This window comes from Oreochromis aureus, linkage group 1, assembly GCF_013358895.1.
Source record: "Oreochromis aureus strain Israel breed Guangdong linkage group 1, ZZ_aureus, whole genome shotgun sequence".
Classification (NCBI taxonomy): domain Eukaryota; kingdom Metazoa; phylum Chordata; class Actinopteri; order Cichliformes; family Cichlidae; genus Oreochromis; species Oreochromis aureus.
This window is the reverse complement of record NC_052942.1, coordinates 34,225,619-34,249,968: the sequence shown is the minus strand read 5'-3', so window position 1 is coordinate 34,249,968 and position 24,350 is coordinate 34,225,619. Positions and strand designations below refer to the sequence as shown.

General features: G+C 37.7%; 1 protein-coding gene across 1 annotated transcript; it reads left to right on the top strand.

Moving 5' to 3' along the window:
• On the top strand, positions 1-22,657 carry LOC116325634 (enhancer of mRNA-decapping protein 3). The gene is made up of 7 exons (XM_031746591.2): positions 1-88; positions 794-973; positions 2,008-2,192; positions 12,154-12,504; positions 18,272-18,425; positions 19,213-19,430; positions 20,832-22,657. Exons 2-7 carry the CDS (start codon positions 810-812, stop codon positions 21,164-21,166), a joined length of 1,407 nt encoding a protein of 468 aa, XP_031602451.1. The 5' UTR covers positions 1-88; positions 794-809; the 3' UTR covers positions 21,167-22,657.
• The last annotated feature ends 1,693 nt before the right edge of the window (positions 22,658-24,350 follow it).

Genomic DNA, 24,350 nt, shown 5'->3' with positions numbered 1-24,350 from the left:
TAGTGTATGTTATCCCGGAACACAGCGCTCACAAAAAACAGCCTGGGCTCTGTCTTGCTTTGACATTTCACCACAGCTTTTCGCTAAGGTAAATCTACCAACTGTAGATTCAGTAGATTTAGGCTCTTAGCTTATCGGCGACAGAAACCAATTTAAAAATAGCTGCAATCTGCTTTTATTAAAAAAAAAGAAAGAAAGAAAAAAGAGGGGGCAGAAAACAAGCTAATGTTAGCTACCGAGCTAGCTATCATAGATTCTTTGTTGTACGGCGAAATGTTGAGATTTGCCCTCATTTTCTTTAAATGTTGTCCTCACAAGAATGTCAGCAACAGTTTTGGTCATTTTAAATATATAAGTTTGTATTGTAACATGACAAACGAAAGCTTTCCTGCTAAAACGGTAGGTTGCTAATATTTATACCTACCTGTGAAACGTCTGATTTGTAATACGCCAAACACAACCACACAGGTGCTGGTTAGTTAAGCTAATTAAAATCTAGTTTTATCTTGTCAATTTAGCTTCCACTGCCGCTTTTACTAACGCAAAGTTCGGACTCCGCGTTCAGGACTCTTAGTGTAAAGTCTCTTTCTTATAAGGTCTCTGGTCGAAAAACAAGTTCTAAGCCAGATGGCTAATTGCTGGTCAGTATAATGCCTACAATGGCCCAAGTTAGCCAACTTTTAAGAAATTAGTCTGCAAACCTTATGTACTCGTTACATTCAATTAGCCTGTTAAACATGGATCTAACACATGTCTCACTAAAGCCCTTTTTCCTTTTTTGTTTTTAAAACAGGATCATTGTAAAGAGAATGGCCACAGACTGGGTGGGTAGTGTTGTGTCCATAGACTGTGGAGCAACGTTGGGAGTTTATCAGGGTGAGGTGTCATCTGTTGATCACGTCAGCCAAACCATCTCCCTGAAACATCCCTATCACAATGGAGTCAAGTGTCCTGTTCCTGAGGTCACATTCAGGTAATGAATAGAATACTTCAGAGAGCTCAGAACTTTGACCAGGTTTTGTAATTCTCCTTGGTGTGTGTGTGTGTGTGTGTGTGTGTGTGTGTGTGTGTGTGTGTGTGTGTTTTAAAGCCCCTAGAAATAGATTACTGCAGTTTCTCCCACCCCTTGAGCTTCCCCTTTAGTGCATGAGTACAACTGTCAAAAAAGTGTGTATAAAATCCTCAGGGCTTGCTACTGACATGTCATTTTTTTTATTTTGCTGAAATAAAAAGCATTTGGAAATGAACACAAAACTAAACAAGTGTGCTGCCTTGCTAGTTCAACAGATCCCTGTGTTATGTTGAACTTTGACCATGTATTAGCAATTAAAAGTAAAGAATGAATATTTAACTCTTTGTAGTGAACTGAAGTTTGAGTTGACTGAAAATTTTTCAAATTCAAGGAATCCATGCTCACAACAGAAAACATCAGCACAAGCTACTTCTTGCTAGTGAACCCAGAGGTGAAGGCCTGTTATGACTTCTGGTTGGACAAATCAGAAATGTGTTCTTTTTTTCCCCCCACAATAACAGTGGACATAAATTGTTTGACAGCATCAGTTTCAACAAGCAGTATTGTGATAATGAGTTTTATAGTGTCTTCTGAGGTCAAGCAGATGTAATAATAGGCCCAGTATGGGAGAAAATCCAGTCTTTGTTTATCCAAATGTCATTAAGTCAACAATGGTATATACTTATTTTTTGCATAACTGTACCAGTATTACTTATCACTATGTGTATATTTATTAAGTTTGGCATCTAGATCCATGTATTCATTGAAAATTTTAAACATAGTCATCCTAAACTCCATATTTTTCTATGAATCACAAACGAATTGACTGTAAGTGCTTGTTGAATGAATAGCTTTAAAATTAGGCAAAATATATTAGTTGTTTAAAATTTTAGAATCAGTCAAGAAATCCGTTAATATCACTTTAGTGGTTTTGGATTGAAAAATATTTCCCAGCAATGTAAGGAATGTTAGTTTTGTTTTTTTGTCCCTTTTAGTGCTATGGATATCAAGGACTTGAAGTTCCTGGATATCCAGAACAAAGTCAACAAGACCAGCGCTGGGAAAGACACTGCAACAGAACCCAGCTCCATATCAACAGGACGCCATGGCCAGACTAACAAAACAAATCACTCTCATGCAATAACCAACAGCTCTGGTTCGATCAGCAACCCCCGTAGAGGTAGGTCATGACCTGAAAAAAATTGACATTTCATCATTTATTGTTTATTTAATTGGTAGTTAATATAGGGATAAAGCACTTCAACACTTAAAGTCAGTAAATTATAGTCACTTGTGTAATTAACCTCAGTGTTCATGTTAACAAAAATAAGATAGTTTTTTGTTTTGTTTTGTTTTCCCCTTCCATACCCTTCTTGGCTCCCTCTTCTAATAATATATTATAAGACTCAAGCAAGCACACACAAACTTAGACTTTGGCAGTAGAAAAATGCAGTACTTTAATAATTTGTTCCATGTTCTACTTATCTAATTATATTCCTATTATTTGATTCAAAGTCTAATGTTTAGGAAGTACTAACAAAATTTAAATGTATGGTGAAAATTACTAAATTCATTTATTCATTTTTAAGTATTGGGTTTTTTTGGACTCGTAGGGAAGGAAAAAAATCTCTGTTTTGTACTAATGAAAACACCAAATTTATGTTTTTAAACATGTCAGAAACCTTTTTGCTATGACATGAGACAAATGCTGTACTTGTAAGCATCCGTTCATATAACATCTTGACTTCTATCCATTGATATGACAGATAACCAAGTGACCTTTAGACTCAACAAAGGATGTGCTAATCAAACTACAGCAACTGAGCACAGCTCGGAAAGCACATGATTATGCATTATCATAGGAGAATGGTGACAGATTATTTTACAGTTGTTCCAGAACAATGAGACAGTTTGACGTCTTTATAAAATGGGGAAATCCCTGTGTTTTTAAGACTTCAGCTTATTGCTTACTTTGAAGCTTTGTTTCCTAGTTGTCAAATCACAGAGGGCTATTGTTGCAGAGTGCAGCAATAATGTTGAGAGTGATGAAATAAGTAACAGGAATTTACCACACCATTGGCCATATAGTTCTCTTCTGTTAAGTAGAAAATGAAATTGATATTGTTCACTGACAATATAGGATTGGGCAATATGTGAAATTGTTGACAAATTTCACATATTGCCCAATCACACTTTTAATTGCCTGAAAGTTGCCTCACTGAAGAAAGTGGGCAAAAGTGCAGTGTCACTCAACATCAGTGTTTGTGTTTGTACAATTGAAGTGTTCTTCACCAAATACCAAAAAGGAAGTTCAAATCATTTTAGGTTACATAAAATCTAAACTATAAAATGATTAATAGTGTCATACACTGCATCTGTACCAAATCACAATGTCCCAATGTTATGCTGTGTTCAGTGGTACTTAATGACTCCTGAAAGTCCCCATTGCCTATCTTGGATGCTTCACTGACCAGAAAAATTTGTCTTTGGTACTGGAAGGGAGCCGAAAGATTTTGGTTATCACGACTAGTTTTGTATGCCACCCTGACCTAACACTAGTTTGATATACACACTTTGATTGTTTGGTGAAAGCACAGATTTCCAGTGATTTGGCAATGTTTATCTAATAGAAACAAGAAACTAGCATAAAATTGCTGGATGTAATGTAAAGCTGGCCATACACTGTGCGATTTTTGGCAAATTTTAAGACGATATTTCACTCATGCGACCCTTTTGGGGATCGGCCCGAGTTTCGCCTTAGCATACATGAGATAACGAGAAGCGATTAGCACCTCACGACCAGCTCCCGATCAGCAATCGTGTGGTCACAAGAAAATCAAACCTGTTTGAAATCCTCGTTGCCCCTCATGAGGGAATCGCACTGTTGAAGCAGTGCCAGCAGTACATTCTCAGATTACCGTCTCCCCACTTCCTTTTTCTTCTTACAGTTCTGGAAACAAGGACACCACGTGTTGTATATGAACGCACACTGTGAACACTCCGGTCGCAACAGAGCATCGGGCCGTATAGTGTGAGAACATATATCATGAGCTACGAACTTCTAACCCCTGCAATTCAGTCGTACAGTTTGAGCAGGAATTTGCATGTTCTCCCCGTGTTTGCGTAGGTTCTCTCTGGATACTCCAGCTTCCTCCCACAGTCCAAAGACATGCAGTTGGTGGGGATAGGTTAATTGGATACTGTAAAATTGCACATAGGTGTGAATGTGAGCGCATATGGTTGTCTGTGTCTATGTGTTAGCTCTGCGACAGACTGGTGACCTCTCGCCCTAAGACAGCTGGAATAAGCTCCAGCCCACTGCGACCCTGTAAAAGGATAAGCGGAAGAGAATGGATGATAATTGAATTAAAAAAAATAAAAATAAAAATGAAAAAAGCATACAGCTATTATGAGATGCAATTGCAAGGTGCCTTGACTGATTTGAAAAAAAGACTTGAAATTAGTTGGTTTGTTTGAAGTAGTGCAGCGTTACACCACTCCCAGCCAAACTGTCACGCTTGGAATGCACCCTCTATACACATCAAAGACATCTCCTGGATCTCACATTGTCAAAATGGTGATGCGTGAACTTGAACTTTGTTTCGGGTAAGCTGAGAGTAAGCTCGAGAGTTGGACAGGTAGGGAGTGACTGTTGTGCTGTGCAAAGAAACTCGCATGTTTTCAGTGTGCTGTGGGTTGATATGTGCCCTTAGACTACATGTAAAAGATTAGCATAACCACTGCGATATTACTCGCCCATCCACTTAATTTAATAGCTATTCTCGATATTTTTTTGTTTTTGAGCGAGAAGTAACCATATTAGTTTCCAGCTAACACTGGGAAGCCCTATCAACTCTACAGGTGCAATATACAGATGCTGATACCTGCTTATTAGTGTTAAATAACAAACTAATAAAAACTAATTTCACTCACCATAACTAAAGCAACATCTTACAAGTCCCTATACCTCACAGCAGGCTGCATTACTTGTCGGATCAAGATGTTTGCATACGGTTATTGCTTTTGCTGCTTCTGTCTGTATAGCTGTCAGTCAGAGCAGCCTTGCCTCCAAGACTGATCATTTTTAGCCTTAATCAAATCCAAATAAGTGAGTTATTAAAATGAACACACACACCAAATCTCCATTAAGTAGGTTAGAAATTGGCTAAATAAATGAGAACTGTTTTGTAGCCAGCTGTAAATGTGTTTTGTCACTGCAGTTGGGCATTGTAACATGGGGGTGTATGATATTGACTTTGAAAGCCAGTCTCGAGTGGAAACTGAAGGAACCACAGGGTGCACTGGCACTCGGGCACCCCAGGACAGCATGGTGAGAAATTCACTGTGAATACCCCAGTGAATTGTAAAGAAAATAAACATGGTTGTGCATGAATATGTATAACACAAGCAGATACAGATTTTTACAGGTATTTCATTTTTAAAAGAAGCTCACTATTATCCCAGTTGTTAGTTTAAATTTTTAGGTCAGGGGTCTCAAACTCGTGGTGCAGGGGCCGCTGCAGCCCATGTCACCCCTACTTGTGGTCTGTATATTGACGTGAATAATGCAATTTGGCCCGTGAAGAACTTTTTTTTTTTTTTTTTTTTTTTTTTTTTTTTTTTTACACTTAGGGAGGATTTGTTTGTTGTTAAGTGCGATATTAAAATAAGTTCTTTAAAAAGCAAAAAATTACTTTAATATGAAGGCAGTATGAGCAGAGAGTACAAACAAGTTGTGGGATTGGCTGTGTTAGTTCAGTGGGAAAGTTTATTGAAAAGAAACTTTGACTAGCAGTCAAAAACTAATGTGTGCACTTACCTCTGCATTTTTATTTTGTAAGATGCAAACAAAATTATAGCAGAAGTGCTGCCATGTGTCTGGCCCAAAAGAGGGTGCCAGTTTTTTTTTATTTGGTAGTTCAGTGAAAGGCTTCAGTTAAGAGTGAGGGAGGAAAATGCATTCGCGTGTACAGTTTTGTCTTGTTATACAATATTTGAATTTTTTTTTTTTTTTTTTTTTTTTAAAAAACCTAGCAAAACACTATATCTTTGGAAATATTTGTGGGTGTTTTCTTGCTTGTTTGTTTGGGGGCGGGGGGTTGTACTACTTGAACATTTACCGTATTTTCCGCGCTATAAGGTGCACTTAAAATCCTTTGATTTTCTCAAAAATCGACAGTGTGCCTTATAATCTGGTGCGCCTTATGTATGAATTCTGGTTGTGTTTACTGACCGATTTTATGTGGTACACGGCGCTCAAAACATCTGTCAAGAAATGTTTTAGTACACCTTTGGTAAGCTACGAAGCCGCACCGCTTGACTGATTGTCGGAGCATTACGGCTACCGTAGTCAGGAGCCTCGCGGAGTAATCTAGGTCCAAAACTCGGTCCGCTTCAAGTCCCAAAGATGAACGAACGAACACTGCGCCATCACTGAGAGTTAAAAACTCATTTATCTTTAAAAATACTTTCATCTTTAATAAAACAATCAGCATTGCCGCTTTACCGGGTGTAACAATTAAGTTTAACATCCTAGGCATCCATTAAAACAGAATTTGTTAAATTTAACAGTTAGACGTTAGCAGGAAGTTAGCTTGCTAGTTTCTACCTAAACATGATATAACATGTTCTGACTGAGAGATTTCTGAAAAAATTAAAATGTGCAGCTCTGCTATCACTTCCACCATAAACGAAGACAGAAAACTAAACATCAGTTACTTTTGTATGGTTACTGAAGTTGGACCAGCTGGTATTTAATGCTGTGCTATGTGATCGCTAGCGACACAGCTATGTTAGAATAACATAAACACAGTGAAGATGGAGGATGAACGCTAACTTTTTTTCCACTCGATAAAAGTTAACATGAGGGTTCCCGATGGTTAGGGACAAATGCAATCGCATGGCAGGATGCTGTAAACAGACCAAACTTCAGTCTGGAGAACAACTGAGATAATACATCCACAATACGAGGTTAGTCATTAATATACTGCAACAACATGGGAATACAGCAGCTACGAGAGAATTTAACATTAATGAATCAATGGTACGGAAGTGGAGGAAGCAAGAAGAGTGATTTGAGTAAAGTTTGAATTATCTGACTGTTTTTTTTTTTTTTGTTTTGTTTTTGTTTTTGTTTTTTTCCCTTAATGCGACTTATAATCCGGTGTGCCTTATGGTCCGAAAAATACGGTAAGTGGCGCTCCAGTGAGATCCCCACTATCAGAATAGTGAATGCACTAGCCTTGTCCTTGACAGCATTAAATAAGGGTTTATTATGATTTCAGGCTACCAAGGGCATCTCTTGTCAAAAGAAGCTGGCGATGAGGTAGACTAACCCTATTAAAGATGGATTCTACCATCTTTATATTGCATATTGTTAAATTGTTTGTTTATCTTGCACAGTAGATTTTGCTATAGAGGAATATACTTAACTGTGTTTATACATTTAGAACACAGGTATCTCATTTGGTATGATGGTCAGTTTGTGATCAATGCATCTCTTTGGCAGATGTTAGTTTCAGAACTAACTGATTAATTTGTTGCTGTTATTGTAACTTTTTTTAATGATAAAGTTCTGTTTTGTATTTTGGAGGGTTTTTTTTAAACTCATATTGATATTTTAAATATAAAACCATTATACTTGGGGTATTATTACTTTCAGTCGTAACCTTTTTTTACATGCAAACTCTGATGCATGTTGACACTGAAGCACATATTTAGATTTTCCTGTCCCAAGTTGTGCACATTGCTTTAAAAATCAGAATGTGTTACTCAACCTTCCTGATTAGATAAAAGTTAAAACAGTATTTCCTCTAGTCAGCAGCAAATAAGGAGGAAATCTGCTTGGACAGCTCTGTGGCCTCTGCTGGAGTCATTTAAAGTCTGTTCAGTTTTACACTCAGGATCACCAAACAATGGAAGAGTCAGGGGTCAAAAAAAATTGCCAGTGTTCTCCAGTGTGATTAAACACTACGTCCTGAACATGGAAATAGAAACGTGGACAATAGAAAACCAGTCTTTTCCATGTTTCATTAAATGAATAAGTCATTAAGATTCAAGTCATAAGTCATAAATTGCTAATCCATTGTCAATTCCTGTGTGCGTGTTGCTACCTTCTCTTCAGAAACCTGAGCCTGGGACTAAACAGTGCCTCGCTATAACTCCCCACTATGATTCCCATAGCGTGCTAAACGCTTGTACCAAAGTTCCTCTTTACAATACGTGTGTGACTAAAATCAATAAACATTACCCCTCCCTCTTGGTGTCTGCTCCTAAAGAGAAGGTTATGCAAAGCCAGGCTTTTGTGCTTAGTGCCCTGCTTCTCTCTCTCTCTCTCTCTCTCGCTCTCGCTCTCGCTCTCTCTCTCTCTTTCTCTCTCTTTCTCCCTCTCCCCCCATCTCATTTCCCTGACTTGCTTCTGGCCAGCACAGGAAACCGACACCCCCTCCCCGACAGGAAGCCATGTTGTCCCAGTGTGCTTGGAAAGCCAAAGCGATATCAATTGTGGAAGCAATGTTTACCTTTGAGTTTTTATTTTAATCTCTCGCTTTCAGGCTGGAGGCCAGGGAGCTAATGCCCAAATTGCACAGGGCCAACGTGCTGAGTGGCTTGGGCTGGGCTGGTCCTTTCACACGCAATGCCATGCTCCCAAAAAGCCCCCAGTCACAAAGACGGGAAGGCAGGGTGGGCTGTTGCACACATAAAATCAGATTCTAGGATTTTTTTTATTTTTTTAATATCTGTTAATGATCTTTCTTGGAGAGCACAAAGGGAATATAGAGGAGGATACATAGGGGTATAGAAGAACAGTTGATTTCATTAACCCCAAACAGATCTCTTTCAGCTTGTCTTTTGGAGGAGCTGCTTGACTCTGTATTCCTATAAGCAGCTTGCTGCCTCATATATGGAGTGAAATCATATCCACTTTTAAGTTAGTTACTTTAGCTTTTAAAGTTGAAAAGTTTGCGTATGTTGTTTGTTATAAAGGTAGTTTGATGAAAAACTCTTATCAGTTTTTTACCTGCAATGTTTTTTTTTTGTTTTTTTTTTAAATCTCAATTACCGTAACAATCATTGCTGTTGTCAGCTGTAATGTTTAAAAAAAAGAAAAAAAAAAAATCCAAAACCATCCAAAATCCAAATCTGAAATGTTTTTACTGCCTCTTTGCTGCCCACTGTGTGACACTCGCATGCCTACGTGCTCCTAAATGCATATTAAAATCTGCAACCATTTATTTTTAGTTGCAAATCTAATCAAACACTTGTACTGCCCTGCATACCACCATTGTTGCCTTCCTACTGTGTTTTCCATGCCATCACGAACATCCTTGTTCTTTAAGTAACCTCACACACTTCCTTTAATCGGAAAATGTTGCACTTACAATAGACTCTCGAAGTCTATTATAAGTAAGTAAGTAGGTCATTTTATTTGACTTTGCCTTTTGATTATCAGTGTGCGTGTGCTTCACCACAATCATCATATTTTTATTTTTTTTATTTTATTTTTTTTTAGTCACGTTTACGTCGTAGGGATTGTTTGGGGTTTTTTTTTATTTATTTTGCTTCTAATCACTGATGATGACTGATGAAACCAGATATTGAGTAGGATATGGACCAATTTAATGAAAACCACCAAGATCACTAAAAATAATAAAATATATTGTTTTATGAAACGCTTTCACAGTTTGAACACTGTGTTCTTACCTAAACTCACATTTCAGTTAAGAACATTCCAGGCCTCTGTAGTTGTAGCTGTTGTGGGAAGTTTGTCTAAACTCAAATCAGTAAGGTTCACTGTCTGTCTACTTGTTATTCATTAGCCTGTTTAACTTGGAGCTTTGCCAAGTTCATTCAGATTTTTGATTCATAGCATGACAAAACACTTCCTTGTAAATAATGACAATGTTGGCTTGTGCTAATAAAACGCTAGCTTATATCCCCCATTCACACACACACAAACACACTTACACTTAACCTTCTTCTCACTCCCATTGTTTAGCATTTTGCATATACCTGTAAATTATGCCAATAATTATTAAAACTATGCTTTAGAGTAGTATCTGTATATAAGGTCTATTATATATAGGGTTTCTTTAAAAATTAAATTAAGAATTGTGATGTAAAAACTAATTGCATGTTTAACCCCCAATTCACTGCTAAATAGAGCTACACCGGTGTCAGCTCAAAGTAGCTCAAACTAGCTCTAAGTTTTGCTGGCAAATTTGTATCAAGCGAAGTGTACGATGACAATATGCTTCCCAGCATATTGCGTGAGAGAGGCCAGAGTACCTTAGCTGTCACACTGACAGTAGCGTGTGAGTGTGTTTCTGTGTCTCCTTGTTAGCGTGAGAGCTCTAGATGGTTGGGGTTGAAGGCCAGGTTTTTCCAGTTTTGCTTTTTTTTTTTTTTTTTTTTTTTTTTTTTTTTTTTTCCCCTTGGTTCATTTTGTTTTTTGTTTTCTGTGCTTACATGTACATAAACTTTATCAAGCACCGCTCATTCGGCCATTGGGCCTTTTAAGTGTTAGCAGTGTTTTGTTCTCATTGAGCTATCGTAACTATCCGTGAGACGATAAGAGTCTGCAGTAACAGCTATCCAAGATAAAAGAGCTGCAACCTCCCAATCAGAATTTGAAACTGCTGAGTGCAGGAACTTGTGTATGGATTACATGGTTTATAACACAATGGCTTTCAATATAGTATAATATAGCTTCTTTTAGAGATGATTAAGATATAAGTGGGGTCTGACAGATTAAATATTTATATTTAAAATAATCTGTGTTTCAAGGGAAAAGGGTTAGCATATCCTTTGGATCCCCGGTCTGAACCTGCGGCTGATGGGGTTTAATCCAGGGGATTCAGACTGGAAGTTCCGTATGATTAATTTGTTCTTTAGATTTTAAATGACACTGTAGCAGAGATTAATTACACCATAATTCCCAGATTTTTATTGGAATATTTTGTTCGATTTAAAGTACACTAGGACTTTTTTTGAGTTTGTCTTTGTTTATAAATTAGGAATATTTTTAAATCCATTTTTATTTGCCCCAAAAACTTTTTTAGAACTTAATTTTGTTGAAAAACTTTTTTTTTTTTTTTTTAAATTTAAAAAAAACACACTGCTGTGTCTTTTTGTGTGTAAAAGCCTGGGATCATTGAACAACTGCTCAGGTTTAGCTTACAAAAATGAACCTAAATGAACACACGCCTTATGTCAGCTTGTATTGAAAATTCACAACTGGATCTAACATGTGACACATGCCAAGACCACATTACAGCCAAATATAGTAGAGCAAATCAGATATGCATTAAGAACATAATTAGCACAAGAACAGTCAACATTTTCAGTTCAGTTCATTTTAGTTTGTTTTTGTTTGTTTGTTTGTTTGTTTGTTTGTTTGTTTGTTTGTTTGTTTTTGTATTGTTATCAGTTGAAAACATAAGGAATCTCAGAGCACTTTGTAAGGTAAGGGCCTTCCAGTACAAGTGCCCCAGTTTCACATCAGTGAGAGACCCTGCTCTACTCCAACTAAGTAACTAAGTTTTTGGCTCTTTACAATAAGACAGAACGTAAGCAGTCGGAACACTTTGCTTTGTATCAACTGATCCTCCTGTTTTCGCCTTAACCATTATTCAGCTATGAACAGAGTAATGAGGGCGTGTGGCTGTAGTGGAATATTACTATGCCAGCAGGCCTAGCATCAGCAAACTATGATCCTCTTAATGGATTGTATATAAATGTGTGAAAAAGACGAGCATTGCTACTTTATTTCATTTATTTAAATGTAGTGGCTTAAATCTATTGTTTTTCCTCCTTGAGTAAGAGTAAAGGATCTGCTCAAAATGCTAACATGATATACTATACATTCATGCAGACCACCACTGATAATTGAATGTAATCCATAGACATATGGCCCTAGTGTCAGAATTTCTTCAAATGTTTGTATGCTTGGGTAATTAAATCCATAACAAGTTTTGAATCGTTTGCAATGGCACATATACTCTTTTCCTCAGGGATTGTGAGGTCCCATTTGTGCACCTACCCCTGATAATATTCTGATTAAATCTTTGCCAGCATTGTCCAACACCAAATCCTGTTTTATGTGAGCAATCCTCAGAGTTTGTGTTTTCCATTGTCTCCAGGTTCATCAAACAGCAGAGGGACGACACAGTCCACACCCAGGAGAAGCAATGTGAGGAACGGAGGGGCTGGAGGGCAGAGATCAAAGAATGATGAATGCTTTGGTGATGGGACTGATGAGAATTTGGACACTGACTTTGATTTTGAGGGAAACCTGGCTCTGTTCGACAAGGCTGCCGTTTTTTCCCAGATTGATGGGGCCAGTAGCAACAGCCACAAGTTACAACATCACAATACACAGGCTGAGCAGAAGACCCAGTCCTATCGCCATGATGAGAATATTCTGGAGGGGAAACCGGTCACATACAGACAGATAACTGTGCCCCAATATGTGGGCAAGGAATATTGTACGGGTAAGAAGAAGATGCACACACAAATTTTTGGTGGCAAGGACACATTTGTGTATGACAATTTGTGGTCCAGTGTTTCAAAATATTTAACTTCATTTTAATTAAAAGTAGACAAAGTTGCAGAGAAGCCAAAGCTGCAAGTGGTGAGTGAATTGTACTCTGCCCTGCAAGACGTCATAGTTCAGATCATTTGGCCAGACACTTCAGGACATTAAAGCAGTAGTCAAACTCTGCTAGACTACGCTGTGAATGTTAAAAAAGAAAAAACGATCCTTACTTTACAGAATTATGTAATTGTGGACTACACCTGAAAACTGTAGAAATCTGTTCCATTTAAGCTGGAAAGCCAGCTATAATAACTAGCAATACTCCATGCAAAATTCAGGTCAGTTGTAAAGAGTTGTGATTTTGCTCTCTAAGTGGTCGTAAAAGGACTTCCAGGTAACATCTGAAAAATATCAGCTTCACTCGGCTGCATCTAGTCATGTTGAATAAAGGCCAAATTTTAAGTTGGGGAGGGTTTTTATTTTTTATTTTTTTTAATTAATTTATTTTTTCTGTAATCACACCTTACAGAAATAAATAGTGGGTATGAATGAAGTATGTAAATGAAAGGCCTTTTCTGACTTGGTTTCTATATTTGATATAAGAACAAAATTAATCTTGGAAGCTCACAGTTTGACTCCCCTCCGTTAAAACTTTGTGCATCGTGGGAAGTATCCTTATTTGAGTTTATGTAACTGCGAACATTAAATATACAGGACATTTTTAAGTGTGTCTTTAGTAAAATGAAAAGTTAAAGTTAAATGAGCTTTTAATAGTGTCTCTTTTATTCAACACAATGAAGGAGACAACATGCACCATTAAGTGGTGCTCACAGGTGACCCAGTTTCTTGATCAGAGTTCACCCTGTTGCAGAATAGTTGGCAGAGTGTATATATACCTGGTTACTGTTTGTCATTGGATGCAAGTTCTGCAAGCTATTGTGGCATAAGCCCATAGACATTACTGCCCTCTGCTTTCTCAAACTGGCTCAATCTAGGAATATTACGTAACTGGTTAATTCAGACACAAGATAAGTAATGGCTAACAGGCCCTGGAGTCAAAGGTGTGATTGTTGTCAGGTGAGCAGTAATAAAGCAAATGGCTGTGGCACAAGGAATGGCCTGTTTTAAACTTTACTGATGTGGTCTGTTACGGAATAAACTGTAGAATAAGTTAATGCCCAATATATCTGCAAATTTTTGGCCTGTGGCAGGAGGCCCTAAAATGAGGTGCAATTTAAAAAAACATACTCTTTTCATCGTCAAGGTATGCTTCTTAGTTGTCTCTGTGGTTAAATGTAATTTGCATATTTTGCTGACCGTTGGACAAAGTGGGGCGTTGTACTCTGCATCTTCACATGTTGTTGACACCAAATGATTCAAATCTAAATTGTTTGCTCAGGATGCATGGTTCTATGTGAATTTCTGAAGATGGGTAAGACTAGATATTAGTACAAGGGTGACAGGTGCGTATGACATTGGTGTTTTTATCCCAGATTGACAGTTTTATGTGGTGACTCAGGAGAGCTCAGTATAAGCAGCTGCCAACCATTCTGCATATAGCTTCCAAGCAGAGCGTCCTTTCTTACCGTGCAGACAGATTTGCTTCCCAGGGCTGTCATCATAATCCCCATCCTCTGCACTCTGTAATTAGTATGCCGCCATACAACCTTACATAAACAGCACCTCTGAAGCAGGAAAAAAACCGCAGTGCTCTTGACCTGGAAACTTTGCCAGTAAACAGATAAAACAACAGTGCAAGAACACAGAAAGTAAAACAAAGTGCCCAGCTGTTGATTAGGTTGACATAACAAGCGGACATGGGGATTTAAGATTCTGTTTCTATAAGTCATTGTTGTAAAGGTTGTAGCCTCTGTAGTTTTGCTGTTTTCTTCTCTACTGTAGTGAAACTTCAGGTCAGGCAAGCCAAATTAGAAAACATGTTGCAACGATTTTAAAATGAGCTTGTTTTACTTTAACTTTTCGTGCTGTATCACTTTGTTGGCATTATGTTTTCTCCAATAGAAGCATATTTTGAATTGTTACAACCCATTTAAACACCTCTGACCTGGTTGTTTAGAGCCCTGTATAGCATGAGCTTGAGCTCATAGGAGTTACTTGCACGTATGTTTACCTTGCTATTATGTGCCACTGTAATAGTGCCTAGAAATGCATAAGTCTGTTTTAAAACTGCATGCTCACAGGTAAAGACAATACCAGCAAAGGAAGACTGAGACTCAAAAACCTCTGTGGTGCTGTTTGAACAACTAAATTTCTGAAAACTAATATTTCAAATTTTAATGTTAGTTTTATTTTCTTTCTTGCTACCTCTGCAACTCTTAAAGTGGAGCAGAAGTGAATGAAATGGGCTGCTTTCCCTCCCTACCCCAGTGCAAGCCTTAGTCACACATGGCTCGTATCCAACCAGCGCGTATTGCTTTCAGTCTTGCCGGTTTCCTTGTCATGCTTGAAGGATAACTTCCAGCTCAGTTTATTTTAGCGCTGCTGTATACTCACAGCTACCCAGTTTAGCTAGTCTGTTTTTAATACTGCACTGAGAGCGTGTAGGGATTGCATGTATGTGTGAGAGAGAAAGGTGGGGCAGATAGTTTTGGTTGCAGAAATTTAAGCAGCAGAGTTAAGAAGCGCACCTGATGGGTTGGTTTAAAAGCAATTAGTGCATACTAGTGCAACACCCACTTCCTCTGAGCTTGGCACTCAAGGCAGCACTTGCATGACAAGAACCAGTTGACTTTCCTGTGCTTATCGCTCACAGGAGGATTGGCATGCTCTAGATTTCTGTTGCCCACTGAAACATATTAGCAGTCTTTGTGTGGTATCAATAAAGAATAGTGGGAGGGGAACAGGGCTGACCTAAAGATAAGCAAGAATTTCGGTCAGGCACGGCATGAGTCTCTGTGTTTATATGCAATTATCTTGTGTATGAGGGTGTGCGTGTGTAGAATGTGTGTGTCATTGAGAGTGTTGCATGTCTGGGTGCAAAGTCGTGGGTGTATATGAGTGTGATGTGGGATCTGTGTGTGTGTATGCGCCCACTTGCTTGCATCTCTGTGTCAGTGTAGGTTCTGTGCACACCAATGAGGCCACCAATTTCTCAGCTGCCAGGCCGGAGATATGTAGGAGGCCATTAAGGACTTAACTGCCTCCCAGTAGCTTTATTTATCAAAGGGACCCTGAGCCGCACAGTTCCCCCAGCTTGACTCTTATTACCCTTATAATGTGCCAAAGGCAATGGATAGCTAGGGATTAGCACACCCTCTATAAAGCTTTCCACACAATTTAGTTTGTACAGTGATTTAAAAAAAGAAAAACAAACTGCAGAAATACATTACAGTAATTCATGGAAATACACAAGAACAATTGTGATTGGTTACATGGTATGAAGGATGCAATTTACAAAAAAAAAGGGATTTAAGAATTTTCCTTGAAATAGGACAGCTTAGGAAAAGGTGACTTGTATAACAAAAGCTACCTTTATAGAAATTAATTAAATGTGTATTAAGAATTTGTAACAATGATTTTTTTTTTTCTGAACGATGCTCCTAAAATGATTGTTTTTAGCTCCTAATTAAAAACAGAAAATTCTTAAGAAGTCCAAAATATGAGTCATTAGGTTAGACAGACCAGTCCAGTGGCTGAAGCCTCCAAAACGATTTTGAGAGTACTTCACACAGTTCTTAAAGGTTCCTGAAGTAGAAGGTGGCAAATCTTACCTAAAAGTGTATAGTGCATGAATTATGTTTTTCAGTTAAAAACTTTGTGTGATGGTTCATCTGGTAATGGCTAACAGTGTGTTTTAAGAAGATGAATGGACTCACTTTTTAGCCCAATCACCACCATCCATCTTACTTTTTAGCCCTCCCCAGTTTCTCACCACAAGATGTTGGGATACAGGTGCAGGTGTTCATATTTGTGTGATGTTTGCCCCCTTTTTTGTCACGCGAACTCGCTGCGTGTTTTGACTGAGAAGCAGCCAGTGTGGGGGGTCCAGCGCAGTGCAGTCCTGTCCCGCAGCTAAGAACTGGGAATTGGTCAGAAACCATGTGATGGTGCGTGTGAGTTCAGGGCCCGTGGGGAATAGGCGTTATCACTCTGACTGCCTCATGTTTGTCATCTTTTCTAAAGGCTGCCAATCTTTCCTTTGTTTCCTCAGACAGCAGTGACAAACAGGAAGGGAAATGGAGAATATTGTGATGGGAGCAAGATCAGGTCAGATAGAGGAAGAAAAGCTTTCCCCCAATAGTTTACTCACACTTAGCTGCAGCCCTAGTTGGTATCAATTATTTTAGTAATCCAGTATGTCATTGGTTAATCAACTGATTAATCTAGCAATTAGATACAAAATACTTTTGTCTTATTAATGAGCAATAATAAATATTAAAAACAAAAAAACACAGGACTTTCAAAATAAATGTCCCATTAATTTCTATTTTTAAAATTCATGTTTTAATGGCTTAACTGCATGCATTTCTCAAAAAATAAATGACTTAATAAATTTCTTTATTGTATTTGCATGGCATATTAAAATGAAGTCCAAAAATAAAATGATCTCACATACAGTATTGTCAATTAAAAGCATTTGTCTTTCTCATGCTGCCCTACAAGAAAGCTTCCTTGTGTATATTTTAAAATATTAATACGGTTTTATTTATATAATATTTTTAAAATTAACTTTAAATCTGAAAAATGATTTTACCTAAACCTTCAAAATAAATATGGTTTACTATACCCCATGCTCGCCTTTAGACTCACCGACTCTCCTTGTTGCAGGTATCACTGCGATAGAACGTGGGATGGCTGTTGTCAGCCTTCAGCAATCTGCCTAATTTAAAAATGGTATCAGACAAAGTTCATAACAGTTCATCTTCATATTTTAACGTCTGTAACTTTTGCTGTGTAAAATTAACAGCTATAGAGAAGCAGCTACAAACTCAGTTTTGGTCACATCAGAGCTTGCTAAGCACGTGATTTGATGAACCACACTTCTTCCTAGTAAAAGTTTTAATGGTGATTACAGTAACAAGCACTGCTGTTTTGGATGCTAGAAAAATGTTTTGTTTCCACCTGAGCTCACCACCTCGGTAACTGCTCCCCCATTGCTCTTCTCTGTGTGCGTGCGTGTGTGTATGTGTGTGGATGGACTCCACATTAAACTATAGCAGCATCATCTTCACTGCTGCTGTTGTGTTATCCGTCTTTTTGTTTAGAAGCTGAGGCTTGCATGAGCTTCATGTTGCCGTACTTTTTATTCCCACACATGCTCCAAGATAAATTTCTATTGCAGGTCTATTTTATGTCACAAATGTGTATGAAATGCTTGAGTTTACATGATGTCAAGCAAAAATTATTATTACTATTATTTATTTATTTCTTCTTTTTTTTTTTTCTTTTTTTTTTCTTTTTTTTTCTAGCAATCAAGTTATTTGAATTACTTAATGAATTATTGCAACCCTACTGCCATCCCCTGAGAACCTGGGAATGTGTTTATCTGTAGACTAATATGTCCTTATCTCCAAAGTCCTATTATTAGATTTAACTTTGCTCCTACTTTTGTTTCTAAAGCCATTTTGATGAAGATGAATGGCTAAATGGCTTCAGTTTTATTAAATGTTTTGCTGCTAGAATGTAACTAAAACTGGTGCTGAAATGAAATGAAATGAAAACACATTAACATATTCTCTATCTCACATGTTTTCTTTTTGCAGACACAGGTCTGGTGGTTCCCAGTGTGCCCTATGAGCTTCATAAACAACTCTTAGCAGCTGCAGAGCGCTGGGGTCTTTCTCTTGAGCGCAGGCTAGAAGCAGTCGGTGTTTGTTCCAGTCAGATGGCTCTCACATTGCTAGGTGGACCAAACAGGTAAGGAGTACCAGTTCTAGCTTCAGTGGTGCCTTAGACTTCCCAGGCTCATGGCTAGCTACTGTTAGTTGTTTGTATTATATGAAGAAGAATGTACAACAGTGTGTTGAACATCCTCATCTGAAAAACAAGGTTTATTGTTTTAGGAAGACACTACATTCTACATTAAGATTGAATATAATGTCAGGAACATCCTAAAAGACCAAAGCAAACCCTGTTCGGTATTATTTACATGTACTTTTAAGAGTGGCAGAGACTTATTTAACATCAAAGAAACACAACACAGTAACTCATAACAAAACTGGTTTATTGCCTCAGTCCTTTCATCTACTTTGCACTGCAATACTTGCGTGACTCAGATTTAAGTTGGAAGTACAGTGCACTCAGATCAGGTTTAATTTGTGTTGTAGTGCAAAATCACAACAATTTCCATTCATCTGTTCAGTTTAATATTAAAACATGTAAATATAGAAGACTTTATTTAAGTTTTATCAAGGTTGGGATATTTTAAAAATGTAATTGTAAATAAAATACTTAGTATAGCTCACATGCTTTAGTCAAGTACCATTGTCATAATTCCCATAATCATAATTAAGAAACCTTTGGTGGGGTGCAGTTTTTCTTTTCTACAGAAATTTAATGAGTGTCCAACTTTCTGCAAAATACTTGATGGGGTTTAGACTTGGCATCGCCAGTTTGATCGCAGAGTAATTCATGTGCTTGTCGTTGCCTTTAATCTTTTTTGGTTTTTTAATGGAGAAGTCTTTCTTTTCTCAAATATTCGTAGGCTCACACCAAAAAATGTCCACCAGAGACCCACCGTGGTCCTTCTGTGTGGGCCCCATGTTCAGGGAGCCCAAGGCATCAGCTGTGGTAGACACTTGGCCAACCATGAAGTGGAGGTGATCTTGTTCCTGCCTAATTTTGTCAAGATGCAAGAGTCGGTCACCAGTGAGGTCAACCTCTTCAGCAAGACGAGCGGCAAGCAGGTCTCCAGCGTCAAAGGTACAACTCCATCAGTATTAGTATTAAATTATTTAGTATTCACACTGTTGCCTATACAGGTCTCAAAAATGTTGCTAGAAAAGGCTAAGAGAGAGTCTGAGTGGGGACATGGTGTATTAACCTTGTCTGGTTGGAAATGACTATCATAGGCAAATGTTGCCCTCTAGTGGAGTTGCACCGTTTAAGACACTCCTGACTCCTCTTGTGCTTGGAGCTTATACTGATATCTTGGACGCAAACTTATAAATCAAAACGCTGGTTTTACCTCTGCAACGTTTTAGTTGGTCTAAATTAACACAAGGTTATCCACTCTTGGTTTGTAATTATTTACTGTTAGTTTGATGAGTGTAGTCTCAAAGGGGGGGACTGCAGAGGAAGAATGTTAGTGAACTATGTTCAGCATAAAGTCGCTGTTTTCAGTGGTAACATATGTTGAACACAACCTGGTTAGAAACAGGTTCTATTTAGTTCTGGTTAGACTAAAGTTTTAATCAGTCATATTATAGTTATAATTTCCATGGGGAAAAAAATACCTAGGCTATTTTTATGCTTACAGTTATTTATCACTGGATATAATGCTTTCACTAATATTGCAGTATATTGCTGCTGCTTTATTTCAGCAGATTCACACTTCAAATTTTAATGAGCTACTGTGATCAGTGACAGTAGATGACTGAAAAAGATTTATTTGCTTTTCTTTCCTTAAACTTATAAATGTTGGTGCCTGTAAGCTTCAAGCAGCGATAAAACATTCAGTGTTTTCTATATTGTCATAAATTGCAATTTTAAAAAATCATTGTAAATATCATGATATAATTTTGAGGCTGTAGAGCGCTTTAGGTTGAAGTTGTAAAATGTTGCTTTGGGGTCCTTAGGGACTGAGTAAAGCGCTATACAAATGCAGGCCATTTACCATTTATATATATCATTTATGCTCTGCCCAATTCTGCTCGGATCAGCTGGTTGTTGTGTTTATAGCAATCCAAACATGTTTCCAACAGGCAAGCTGCAGAATGTCCTCTGGTGGACAAACTATTTGACTCATAATGTGGTAGAAGGGTGTTTCTCCTGTCTCTTAACTTTTTACATTTTCATTTATCAGGGTTTTATAAGTACCAACATAATACATCAATAAATACTAAATATATGGGTTGAGCTCTATAGTATACCTCTCTGGATTAAAAGCCAAATGGTGAGATGCACCAGCATCTTTTTGAAAGGGGTGATAATTTCACTCCTTGCTACAGGAATTGAAAGTGCCAACACATGTGGCACTTTCAATTCCTGTAGTGTCTCAATGTACTGTTTGTAATGGGATCAAATGCACTAATATTTTTTTTTTCTGTCTTATGATTTTGCAATACAACTAAAAAACATTCTCCCTCTTTGGCTGTGTCCCAGACTTGCCCATGAGCCCAGTCGATCTCGTCATCAACTGCTTGGACTGCCATGAGAATCCACTGCTGAAAGAGCAGTCCTGGTACCAATCTGTTGCTGACTGGGCCAACAAGAACCGAGCTCCAGTCCTAAGTATTGATCCCCCAGTCAGTGAGCAGCCTCAGAGTGTGGATGCAAAGTGGACCCTCTCTTTAGGACTTCCACTGCCTTTAGCAGACAAAGACAGCAGAGTCTACCTCTGTGATATTGGCCTCCCTAAGATGGTTTACCAAGAAGTTGGAATCAGCTACCACTCACCTTTTGGATGCAAATTCGTCATCCCTCTGCACTCAGTATAACAGAGTCTATACTTATTGGTGCTTGGAGTGAATGGGTAATTTGAGTGTGCAGACAAGCAACAACATGCCCCAAGCAAAACTGTGTTGCAATGTGTATGAAACTTATTGATACTTTTGGAAGCATCATTGGAAAGAATAAACTGTGCGTTACATTGTGTGTGACACCTTGTTTTGGAAGGGGAGAGGTTTCCTGTTCCTTGTGCGTTCTGATAAGGGCTCTGTGGTGATGTGAATACGTTTACAAAATGCTGACCACTGTGAGTCTATCTTTAACCTCTGACCTTTTGCTCTGACCTTGTGACCAGTCATAGTGTGCAAACACAGTTCGTATTTCCTTCTTTAAATTACATGTAGAGTCTGGTCCTGACTCCCGGACCTGGAGTGGCGCTCAACCTAAAGCTGACTGCCAGTCAAAACTGCCATTCATCTTTCACAGTTTAGGTCTGTGCCCATTGTCTTTCCATATGTTGTATTGTTTTTTACTGAAAAGGGTGCTCTTTGTCAAATAAATTGTGTAGCATGTTCAATTGAAAATGTGATATTATACAGAATCTATATTTTTATTTATTTTTTTGAACACATCTCAGGAATAACTTGTTAAAAAGGTGAAAAAACAGAAGTTTATATTTTCATTGACATTGTGGTAGCACTCGTTCTACACTAGTTGGTGTCTTTAGTTCATAGTAGTTTTCTACCACTTTGATTTTCCAAGTATTACTGCTATTTATTGTGGCGTTGTTGTTGTTGTTGTCATTATTATTTGCATAACATTTTCCTTTTTGGCACTTGCAGTTAAATTACCTCTCTAACTGACTTGCTCTTGGTCATCATGAAAATTTTCTGTTAAAGCTTGAGGTCAGTAAAATGTTAACTGTACCTGAACAAAAAAGTCTGTATTTTATTTTCAAAACTGAAGCTGTGCACTTTTGAAATGGAGCAATAACAGTTTTTCAAAAGCTCATAAGTCTGGTTTTATGAACGTTTTCTTTTGCATAAAACAAATGTAGTTGAAATGTAAGGGTATAAATAAGAAGGATTTGCAGTTTTACACTTTATATACTCAGTTAACTTGTTACATTTGTAATAACTATTCCTTGTTTTTTATACTTCATCTTAGGTGTCCATACACATTTCTTTTTGTGCTTTTGCTGATTTGTCATTTTGTTAGAACATGGCAATAGGTATTTTGCCAAAAACAATAAGAATGAATCAAGGAATTTGTTTAGATTGAGTGAATTGCATAAAAATAAATATTCACAATATCTAAGTGACCACTCAGGATTACAAAGGTCACAGTGACTACAGCCTCTTGTGTATTCTCACTGTTCTTTGCTTTCATTGTAGCAGAGACTAAAATGTGATCATGACTGTCATCAGTTCACGTTTTAAAATATGCCTTGGATTTTTGATTGTGGAGAAGTCTCATTTTGAGATTCATTGGTGTAAATGGGGAAAAGGAGAAAATTTGCAAAATAAAAATGTTGAATTCAATGCCTGTCTGCCTTTTAATTCTTCCTACAAAACCCACTGATGTTTGAACAAATGACTATTGTTGTTATTTTTTTTTTTTTGGTATATTATGCTTGTTGGACCACCAGCAAAGCATGTAAAGGTACGTTTTGAAATTCCAAACTGCAAGCTCAAACTATCACCACCAGGGGGCAGTATTATGATTTGTTAATCTTTTCAGAAGTGTTCTGTTCTTTGAACTTAGGAAATGGGGGTTAGAAATACCCTAAAGGTCACTGCTGTAAGAATAGTTACAGAATATGAATAGTTATGAATGAATTGCATTAGGTACTTTAAAGACTTACATCGACTCAGTGTATACAGTGTGGCATTACACCGTTAGGCGTGAAACAAGTTCAACATCACTTGATGTGCTGGTGTTTTACACATAGTAATTGCAGATGGTTCTTCACAAAGATTCTTGGTGACTTTATTACCTTCTACAAAGGTAATAATCCAAATGTTTAAAATTTGTTTTAAAAAAGGTTAACCGTTTTAAACAGTTTGTCAAAGTACAGTGCAGGCTCCACACTAATTTTTCTCAAAGGTGTTCTGTCTGGTTGAGGTCAGGACTCTGTGCAGGCCAGTCAAATTCTTCCACACCAAACTCACTCATCCATGTTTTTATGGACGTTGCTTTGTGCACAGGAAGGAACAGGAAGGGGCCATCCCCACACCATAATCCCCCCTCCATCAAACTTACATTTGGCACAATGCAATCAGAAAAGTGCCATTCTCTTGGCAGTTGCCAAAGACAGAGTCGTCAATCGGATTGCCAGATGGAGAACTATGATTCGTCACTCAAAGATCACGTCTGCACTGCTCTAGAGGTGCCGCACTTTACACCACTGCATCAAACACTTTGCATTGCACTTGGTGTTGTAAAGCTTGGATGCAGCTGCTCAGAAATGGAAACTCATTCCATGAAGCTCTCCACACACTGTTTTGAGCTAATCTGAAGATCTGTAGCAACTGACTCTGCAGAAAGTTGGTGATCTTTGCCCACCACCTGCATCAGCATCTGCTTACCCCTCTCTTTGATTTTATGTGGCCTACCACTTCATGGCTGACTTGCTATCATTCCCAGTTGCTTCCACTTTGTTATAAAACCCCTAACAGCTGACTGTAGAATAATTAGTAGCAAGAAAATTTCACAACTGGACTTTTTTTACTTTACGCATTTTGATGAGGTAATGTGTCTTCCTTGTGAGAGGCTAAACATAAAAGGTTTTTCCTGCATTGTTGATGTTTCCCAGAGGTGTCAGTCAGGGCTAAAAAAAATATACATATATATATATATATATATATATATATATATATATATATATATATATATATATATATATTCATTCACTTTAGAACAGGGATGTCAAACTCATTTTACATCAAGAGCCACATACGGCTCATGTTGATCTAAAGTAGGCTAGACCAGTAAAACTCCACTTTGTTAGTGTAAAGTGGTTTAACTACACATTCAATCCCTGACATATCTTTATATAAGAAAAAGAAGTGCAATTTCAACAGTATGTCTCAGTTTTTGTACATGCTAAAAAAATTCCTACTGTAGTAAATGAATCTGTCACCATGACTTAAATTGTAAGAAGTGTTAAATAACAGAGAAAGTTCTGGTAGCTCACTTCCCAGATTTTAGTGTAATTATAAAAAGGAATGTTTT

Bases quoted from the DNA above. Each gene is read 5' to 3' on its own strand.
- LOC116325634 (XM_031746591.2), top strand. From the start codon at position 810: ATGGCCACAGACTGGGTGGGTAGTGTTGTGTCCATAGACTGTGGAGCA. The intron at 974-2,007 runs GTAATGAATAGA...TGTCCCTTTTAG, and splicing joins GTTCCTGAGGTCACATTCAG to TGCTATGGATATCAAGGACT. The intron at 2,193-12,153 runs GTAGGTCATGAC...CATTGTCTCCAG, and splicing joins GATCAGCAACCCCCGTAGAG to GTTCATCAAACAGCAGAGGG.